General features: G+C 46.0%; 1 protein-coding gene across 3 annotated transcripts; it reads right to left on the bottom strand.

Moving 5' to 3' along the window:
* Window positions 1–415: 415 nt before the first annotated feature.
* On the bottom strand, window positions 416–9,352 carry SUPT4H1 (SPT4 homolog, DSIF elongation factor subunit). 3 transcript variants are annotated; one of them, XM_069481129.1, is made up of 5 exons: window positions 9,216–9,352; window positions 8,590–8,696; window positions 5,079–5,134; window positions 4,759–4,812; window positions 416–4,160 (listed from the first exon to the last, which is right to left on the bottom strand). In XM_069481129.1, exons 1-5 carry the CDS (start codon window positions 9,303–9,305, stop codon window positions 4,093–4,095), a joined length of 375 nt encoding a protein of 124 aa, XP_069337230.1. In that variant the 5' UTR covers window positions 9,306–9,352; the 3' UTR covers window positions 416–4,092. The 3 variants fall into 3 exon arrangements, with proteins under 3 accessions (XP_069337230.1, XP_069337231.1, XP_069337232.1); XM_069481130.1 differs by having other exon boundaries at window positions 9,237–9,352; XM_069481131.1 differs by having other exon boundaries at window positions 9,291–9,352.
* Between the last annotated feature and the right edge of the window lie 572 nt (window positions 9,353–9,924).

The raw sequence follows: 9,924 nt of genomic DNA, 5'->3' as shown, positions 1-9,924 counted from the left end.
AAAGCGCAGCCTGGGCAACACAGCGAGACCCTAACTAAAAACAAACAAATAAATTTGTCTCACAAAAAATGAGAACAGAAAGATTAAAAAGACTTGGTGCTTTTTAAATTTTAGCACCAATGTTTTTGTGCTAATAAACAAGGAAAATGTTTCAGTTTTGATATATTTATCTATGATCGATATATTAGAACACCTATTACCCAACAATGCTAGAGGGATGAAATTCTTGCCACACTTATCTAGAACTTACCTGGAGGCAGACAACTTTGGATAATGATAATCCCTTATATACACTTCATTGTTTATAGCTCTCAAATTGCTTTTACCTAAGTTAACACATTTGATTCTCACAACTACCCTAAGACAAAGACAACCAACTGCATCTTTAAGCAATTTATTTGAAGTATAACAGCAAAGTGAAAAAAAATCACAAGTACATAACAATTTTCAGAAAGTGAATGGGCCCACATAACCAGCATCGAGATCAAGAAACAGAAAATATCTATCATCTTAGGTGCATCTCATGCCTTCTTTCACCCCCACCTGTCACTGGTAACCACTATCCTGCCAACCTAACACCTAGTTTTGTCAGTTGCATTTCACAGAGAAGAAACTTTTTAGAGAAGGTGACTTATAAAAGTCACTGCTAGCGGATGGGGGTGGGGAGGCAGCGACTCTGCTCTCAGTTGGACACGTTTTTAGTGCACAGGAGTCTGCGTTCCAGTGGGCTGTGATGGTGCCCTCATCAAGCGGCAGATGGAGGGAGGTGAGGGGCACAGGGCAGCAGGTGCCTGAGAGCTGCTGGAGTGGAACAGAAGATGCAGCCGGGGAACTGGAGAAGGGCTGGAGTGGTTTCCCAACGCTCTGCACAGGGATCCTTGAGTAAATCCCGCGATCTCCTCCCTGGGCCATTGCCCTCACTGCCTCCATCTTTTTGGCTAATTTTAGGCTTGAGGACTGGAGTCAGGGGGAGTAGGGTGATTGGTGGAGCTCAAGGTGTAGGGAAAATGTGTTGTAACTTCTCTCAACAGAAAGTTAATGCCTTACACGGATTCTGGGAACACCCAGGAGGGGAGCAAAGCTTGCAGTTTGGGGATATGTCAGCAACAGCAGCCCTTAACTGGGTGTGGGCATTTTATTTCTCGAGCTAAGGCTCCGCTACTTGGTCATGGCCAAGTCAACTCTAACTCTCTGAGACTGTCTCCTCATCACTAAATAAGGATGTTAACATGTCCCAGGGGTTCTGTGAGGATCAAACGAGACAAGGGAAAGCCCTTTGTCAATTGTAAAATGGTATTTACATGAAAGGCTTTACTGCTACTAAATAAACATGAACCAGATTTTGAGACAAAGTTATTAGTCTGTTGTTAAACATTACCTACCTGCCTCTTTTATACATACAAAGATCAGATTGGGGGTGGCTGAGGATTGGGCAGCAGGTTGTAACCAGGCTGGGAGTAACAGGGTAGTGGCCACACCAAGAGCAAGGCCTCAGTCCCCAAACCTGGTGAGCACAGCCTGCATTTAGGCCCTCACCAGCCTACCATCATTCTTGGGGAAACTGCTGCCCTTCAAGACCAGGCGTCCTGATCCTTGCTCTATCAGCTACCAGTCCCGTCTCGGGCTGGAGGCTGCATTCACCAGTGCACTGCCACTTAGCCCTTCATTTTTGGGGAAACCCTAGCCCCACAGCATGTGTTGGCTAAGGAGAGGACAATGGGGAACAGACAAGCAAGGCGAGGACAGCCTGGCTACTACTATTCCTAGTCTGTCTGACTTGAGTCTGTCTTTGTTGAACAAGGGAGTAGCCTTGCCCTTCTGAAGGAGAAAAGCCAAACTACTGAGCAAGAGACCAAACAAGGACAGAACTTAAGACACTGGGCAGACCCAGAACCTCAGCAGCCAGAACGGGGGTGAAACTTTGACCAGACACAATGGGCAGGACAAAGCCCTCACGGCCATGGAAAGCAGGGCAGCAGTACTAGCACCTGGGACCCCTCTTCCGCACAGCACTTGTCACTCCCGGCGGGGTGGGGAGGGGGGCTTGAACCAAATCCTCATCTTAGCTTCTTTGGGCTCCCAGTGGAGGACGGGGCTCTGGTACCTTCCTGCCTGTCTGGACTGCTATGTGGCAACACATGCAGGTTCAAGGGCAGAGAAGGCAAAAGAGCTAATACAGAAGCAGCTCCCAGGCAGAACCCACTTGGTAGTCCGTGGAATCCACGCATAGCAACAGGCCACACCGCCTCCACAACCATCATCTTTCGCTTCCTGTAAGACTGACAGTTAGAGCACAGCTCAGTGTGGCGCTCAGGCAGACTGAGTGTGGTTATTTGTGCACACCTCATCTTGCCTCCCCTCCCCACAAATGTTTCCATTCTCACAAAGCAGCCACGTCCGGGTCAGACACCCAGGACAGCAGCTGGGGCTTTCCAAGGGACTTTTTCAGAAAGCTAGTGAAAGTTGGGTGTTGGCTGCACAGCCTGGGCACTCTTGCTGAAACCTACTTCTTCCCCGCAGGATGTAAGCTCTAGGCTGGCAGGGGTGCTTTAAGATTGAACTTGAAGAGAAATCACCACCCAGGGCTCTTTCAGTTTGCAGAGATGGGGAAATTCTTGTAAAACTCAGTTTGGAATTGGGGTTATCAGACCATTCCCTCAGAGCTTTGAAGGCACCAGAGAAAAAGGTTCTGGTTTGCAGACCCGTGAGTGGATAAGAGCAGCCTGGCCAGTCCCAGGTTCCTTTCCACGGGCCTACAAGAAAGAGGACAAGGAAGAGGGGACAGACACTGGAGTCAAGTCGGCATCTCTCTTCCTTCCCACACACTTCAGGCCACAGGTAACAACAGAAATTGACTCAACAGCAACACCAGGTGGCTGAGAGACACAAAGCCCTAGTTCAGGCACCTCCGCTAATGAGTCAGAGCTCACCCTGCAGCTGCGGTTCTGGGCATTTCCCTCCACTATTTTGGCTGATTGTACAATTATTATATATGTTGAAAAACTGCTAATAAAAATAAAAGGACAGCATATGAATTTTACTTTTTGTAAGACTTATGTTATAAAATGTTCATATTGCTTCATTTCTATAATCACAACAATCCTGAGGTAAACAGGCAGGGTATAATCATTCCCATTTTATAGGTGAACAAGAAACTTAGGGAAATCAAAATGGGCACACTAACAGAATTTCTGTAGAAATTTAAGTAAATGAGAATTTATGGTGAATTGTTTTATTCTAAAACAAATAACTCACCTTGGCCAATAATGTGACATTACCTAAGGCCACCTATTACGCCAGAGCAGAAAAGGAAGGGCTCACCTCCTATGAAGGCCCAAGCAGAGGCAGAACAAGGCCATGCAGCCACCTAAGCCCTGAGGGTCTCCAGTTAGAAGAATGTGAAATGTAAGTGGCCCAAGGTATAGGAAGAACAGCAAAAAGAAAACAGATAGAGAAGGAAAAAAAGAAACAGTAAACATGGTTAAGAGGCAAAGGGCAATAAGAAGCCTTAGGATTTCTTCAAGGGACATAGCTATGCCAAGTCTAGAGGGCAGGAGGATACAACCACTGGACACTGGGATTTCCAGTGATGGGGTTACCTAGCCTGAGGACAGCAAACCTTCCAATGAACCACGAAAGCACATTAGAAAGGCTGAAACCTGCAGGCTCAGAGACAGGCAGCAGGGAGCAGAAGGGCCTCTGCTGCCCTGAGGAGGTGCCTACAGGGCAAGTAAGCTCTTGCTGTGCCCAGCTAAGAGAAAGGGAAGGAGGCAAGGCATATGTCATGGCCTTAAGAATTTTCTAGAGGTTCATATTTATTGGCATTTGACCCAGAGTCCTACCCATGGGCAAGGGTGTAGCCCTGGGCTGTGGGTAGGAAAACCAGCATCCTACTCTTCCCTCAATTCAGTCTCTGTTAATCCACCAACCCAAATCCCTCCCACCTTCACCAGTAGTCCAAAGATAAAAATGGCTCAGGGACATGATGTGCTGCTCTCTTAATAGTCTGCTAAGTCTCAGAGTTGGAGGGTGGGGAGGATCTGAAGTTCTGCCCATTTAGTTCAGCAAAGATGCGGGCAGCCCTGCGTCTTGCTAGGTCTTTATAGCTGTGTCTCTGGATTTGTAGGCCACTCCTCGACTTTTCAGCTCCCTCACGATTCCTGTGGTAGGAAAAGAAACAGCTCCATGAGGGAAGATTCAGAAGGATAAGACAGGTCCCTCAGCTGCCACCTTGAAGAGGGCTAAAAGCAAACTGGAGTTCCTAGACTGCTCATCAATAGTCCTGCTTGGTTCGCTTGTTACCACTGAGGATCCAGGCAAGTGTTTAGCAACCAATGACATGGTAAGAATGAGGAGAAAAAGAGGGACATATGTAGTCATCAAAAGCAAAGGTTCCAGGCCCGGTGCTGTGGTGTGCCTACAGTCCCAGCTTTTCAGGAGGTGAGAGGATCAGTTGAGCCCAGGAGTTCGAGTCCAGCTTGGGAAACGTAGCAGACCCTGTCTCTAAAATAATAAAAAAATAAAACAAAAACAAAAAGCGCAAAGATTCTGGAGCCAGAATGCCTGGGTTCTAATCCTGGCTCCTTACTTACTAGCTGGGTGACCTCAGGCAAATTTTTTAACCTCTCTGCACCTCAGTTCCCTCATCTGTAAAATGCAGAACCTCACCGAGTTGTGAGGACTGGTGTTAATTCAGATAAAGGACTTCCACAGAGATTGGTACAGTAAATGAATGTTGGCTGTTATTATGATTATTACCTTGGGGCAGGCGACCAGTGACTGACACCGCATACACACCTGGCTTAAAGTTACCTGAGAGAGAAGAAAGGAGATTGCAGTGGGAGTGAGTAAAGACTAATAACCACACGGAGGCTTAAGCTAAAAATGGAAGAAGTGCTGCAACTCCAGGAGAAGTGCTATCACTTCTTTAGGCCACAGTGTTAAATGACAAGGCACAGGACACCATCTTTACCACAGTGAGGCCACTCACCCTACTGATTTAAGACTCCCCCACTGGATCTGAGGGACAGTAACAACCCTATAGCCAAGCCAAGATAAGGAGAAAGGGAGACACTTACTGACTCGCTGCCACTTGGAAACCCAGCTGTCCTCTGGACTCATCATGGCAATGATTCTAGGGAGGGAAAAGAAATGGAGAGTCAGCCTGAGCATCTCCTGCTGGAGAGGAGGGAGACCAACAGAGATGCTCAGCCAGCACAATGGTTCCGAGAAGACACCTAGGAAAAAACCAAGTATTGAGTCCCCACTGGGAGCAGGGAAAACTGCTTCCCTAATGCTAGGAAGGGGCTAACTCAAAGCTACTACTGACAAAAGTCCTTCATCCCTTACTGCCAGTCACCATTCCCCCAAAATTATTTCACTAGGCTCAAAAACATCCTTAGCTACAGACTCCCTAGGAAATGGGACAGCTTTAACACTAGAAGGCCAATACTACTGATTACAACTAACACACCACTAGGGGGATGGGGCCTAGTGCAAAGGGGAGGGTGTGTCAAAACAATGGCTCCTCCTACCAGAAGTCACCTAGACTTGGCCGAGCTGTGCAGCCCAAAGTACATATGGGGACCCCTCTCAGCATTTCATCAGTAAGATGAGACTCAAAGGTTGAGATATACATGAAAAACACCTAGTACAGAGATAGCACAGGGTAGGCACTAAACAAGCATTAGCTTTCCTTATTATCCTAATAGTCCTTCCCAGGTAGCTGATTCCAGAGGACCGGTAACAGAAGGATATTCAAGGGCTAAGCATCAGGGTCATTTTTGTCACTTACACATTCAATCAAATGCTCACTGACTGCCTATCATGTCAAGTCTATTCTGAGCACTGATATTTATGGATTGCCTCTTTGATACCCGTCCCCTCGTCTCCTGGCAACAACCTTGGATTCTTATTTGAAGAGATTACCATCCCACCCGAACCCTACATTATCAGCCGTGTACTTTCAGTGGAACTGACTCTACCTCCAGAGGTGACAAGGAGGATAACAATAGCCCCCTGGCCCTGCAGACTGATGTGGAATAGGCAGGTTTGCAGGCCAATCTTCTGGCCACAAGCGTATTCTTCTTTGTCTATCTTTAAGCCTTAGAGTCCCTTGTTACCCAACAGAATTCCCACCATTCTCCAAGCATACCCTATTTTTTCCCATCCCTTGCCTTGCTCCAATCACTCTCTTTATTTGGAACGTTCTTTCTACCTGTCTCTCACCTCAACTTCCTTAAAAATCCCATACTTCTCTCTTAAGAAGAAAGTGCTATCTTCTCCACTTCTGGTTGAGGTCATCCAGCCCTTCTCTAATCTTTGGCTTTTCATTTGCCAACTCATTAAGATCAAATATGCACTAGAATATACAAATAATTCCTACAACTTAACAAAAAAACCAGATTCAAAAATGGGCAGGGAATTTGAATAGACATTTCTCCAAAGATACAAATGGCCAATAAGCCTGAGTTGTTCAACATCACTAATAATTAGGAAAATGCAAATCAGAAAATACAAATTCACACCCATTAGGATAGCTATTGTGTTGGCAAGGCTGGGGAAAAACCAGAACCCCTGAGCACTGTTGGTGGGAATGTAAAATGGTACAGCCACTATGGAAGACTTGACAGTTCCTCAAAAAATTAAACATGGACACTCCAGCTTGCTTTTGCTTTTTTTTTCCGCTTTTGATAAAAAATATTAAACATCGAATTACCATATGATCTAGCAATTCCACTTTTGGATGTACAGATGATCTTCCATTTATGATTTTTCAATTTTATAATAGTACAAAAGCAACATACATTCAGTAGAAACTGTTTTTGAATTTTGATCTTTTCCCAGACTAATGATATGCACAGGTGTGATGCCAGGCAACGGCAGTGAACCACAGTTCCCAGTCAGCCACGCTAATGTTAAGGGTTCTGAGCACATTTAAGAGAGGCCAGGCAAAGTTATGATGTATGGCAGGTTAGGTGTATTAAACGCATTTGTTACTTACAATATTTTCAACTTACAATGGGTTTATTGGGTCATAACTCCACTGTGGGTTGAGGAGCATCTATATACCCAAAAGAATTGAAAGCAGGGATTTGAACAGATATTTGTCCCTTCATATTCACAGCAGTATTATTCACAAAAGCCAAAATGTGGAAGCAAGCCAAGTGACCACTGATGGATAAATGGATAGACAAAATGTGGTATATAAACATACAATGGAATATTATTCAGCTCAAAAACTCCTGACACATGCTACAACATGGATGAACTCTGAAGATACTACGCTAAGTGAAAGAAGCCAAACACAAAATGCTACATTTACATGAGGTACCTAATCAAATTTAGAGACAGAAAGAATGGTGGTTGCCAGGGGATGGGGGGAGGAGAGAATGGGGAGTTAGTTTAATGGGTACAGATGAAAAAAGTTCTGGAGATGGATGGTGGTGATGGCTGTACAACAGTGTGAATGCCACTGAACTATACACTTAAAAATAGTTAACATGTCCACTGTTATGTGTTTACTACAGTTTAAAAAAAACCCCTAATATACAAAAACATCACTGTGTCTCTCTTACTAGAAAGTATTTCATTGTGTAACTCTTGACATCTCTATGCTATTCTACCCACAGATGGGAGTGGGAGTCCCTTCACTCATTTGCTGGCACTGAATGGTATTGTGCTAACAAATAAACAAAGGGACTGGAGTATCTGAGTGTGCACATGCATGTGTAGAAAGTAAAGGTTCCATACCAACATCTTTTTTGTCCAGTTCTTTATTCTTCCCTAAAGGAATGGTGTTGGCCCACCCTGAAAGAACTTTAGCAAGTACTGAGTTTGAGCCCAGTGTATATATAAACTCTTAATTGGCCTACAGGCCAAAAGAAACTTAATAGCACCTGTTTAATCTCTAAAGAATACCTTCTTCTGGCTCCTACCTTGGGGAAAGAGAAGTGAGACCTGGCCACTTGAATTCCGCTTATCCCCACTGGACAATCTTACCAAGGAAAATTTTTCTTATTATACCTCTTAGAGATACCTAAAAGCATCAGCTTTGGGGAAATAATCTACCATTACTGTACCTTCCCTTCCCTTCATTTTCAAAAAAGATCTTCATGCATTTAACAAACATTTATTAAACATCTACTACCTTCTAGGCACTGTGCCAGGTAGTGATGTATACAATAAACAGTCTCTGTCATCAATGAGCTGACAGTCTAGTGAAACAGTATTTAATGGAAATACAATAAAAGCACACATCGTTTTAAATTTTCTAGCAGCCATGTTTACAACAGTAAAGGCAAAAAGACGAAATTAATTTCACTATTTCATATCAAAATTAAGATATTTTACATTGTTTCTTATGCTAAGTCTTTGACATCTGGTGTATATTGGACACTTAAAGTATATTCTGATTTGGACTAGCCACACTCGAGTGCTCAACAGCTACTGTACTAGATGCATAGGACTAGCATGTCTCAAAATAACTGTTGAAACCAACTAGGATTATGATCTTAAAAGCCTGCCCCACATTTACTTCTTGGGGTGGGGTGATGCAGAAGTGAATGATGGACTCTGAAAGGAGCTTACCCATCAAAGGAAGAGCTGGTGCAGTCGTATACCATCTCTCGGTTACCCTTCATCTGTAAGTACGCATCACAATTGTCACAACCGTCATATTCAAACTGGTCTATGGTCTGGTAAGGGGAAAAATATGAAAAGGAGAAGTAAGCATGAACAAGGTCAAAAGAAAAAGCATCTTTATCAATACTTTGACATGGTCAACCTCTTGGTTCCCTATGTTGGCTTTGTCTCATCAGGTCCCCCACCTAAAGCTCCATTCCTAAGTTCCACCCTCATACTCCCTCCTCTCTCGTTCCCAATTCCGTTTAATCTATTCCTTTCTCTAGTCTCCTGAGGGTCAGGCACCCTCTCGGCTGCGGATCTCCACCCTCCTCTGACTCCCCAGTGTCCTTCGGCTCCAACATCTGTTAAAGGGCCAGACATGTGCTAAGAGCTGACGATTCAAAGGCATGTTAGACCGCCCGTGCCCTCAGCGGCAAGGCCTGTCGCGTTCCTACGACATAAACAACGGCCTCCTTCGGTTTCCCACTCTCCCCACCACCTCCTGGAGTCCTGGACCTTACTTTTCCCTTTGCTGTGCCCCAGCCCCGTCCCACCCTCTTTCCCCCACCTTGGTCCCCCAGATCCCCTACAACCAGGTCCCCGACGGACACCTTGACCAGCGAACACAATAAACAAGCCCGCAGATGCCGCAGGTCCTTCGGTACCGTCTCCAGGGCCATCTTCCCCAACAGTAAGAACAACACCGAGGAATACTGCCACAGCTTCCTCCCACGCCGGAAGTAAACAGCTCATTACCCACAATGCCCGCTACTGCTGGCGCCTCAGATTTCCTCTTCCGGTGTGGTAGGGCACGCACCTCCCCACCTCCGAGGAGATGGTTTCTCCCACTGGGGAGGCGGGGCGGCCGGCAGCCACCTGGGCCGGCGGTAGGGCTAGGCGGGCGGCCGTTGGGCCCGTCAGCTGTCCCCGTGGGGGCGGGGCGGGGCGGCTGGCGCATGCGCAGGGGCGTGCGGGGCCGGGCCGGAGTCGGGGCGCCGCGGCGCGGGCCGTTTGATCTAGTCTGCTGCCGTCTCCTTGCCAGATAGCCGAGGTTCTTTTTTGTCTTCCCGTTTTACAAGCACTGGGGCAGTGCCTGGACTATCTCCGCAGAGACATAAAACAAATCCAGGGACACCCCTCCTTCCTAACTGCGAGAGCACTATAGGGTTTCCATTTGCCGTCCACAGGAATGCTGGCCTGTGGGCCGACAGCGGAAAAAATGCATGTTTAATTATTTTTTAAAACTCTTTAGGTATGTGTGCTCGTTCCAGCTGATAATTTATACTTTGTGCAGCTCTG

The sequence above is a fragment of the Eulemur rufifrons genome, chromosome 9 (assembly GCF_041146395.1).
Source record: "Eulemur rufifrons isolate Redbay chromosome 9, OSU_ERuf_1, whole genome shotgun sequence".
Lineage (NCBI taxonomy): Eukaryota > Metazoa > Chordata > Mammalia > Primates > Lemuridae > Eulemur > Eulemur rufifrons.
This window is presented reverse-complemented; position numbering and strand designations above follow the sequence as displayed.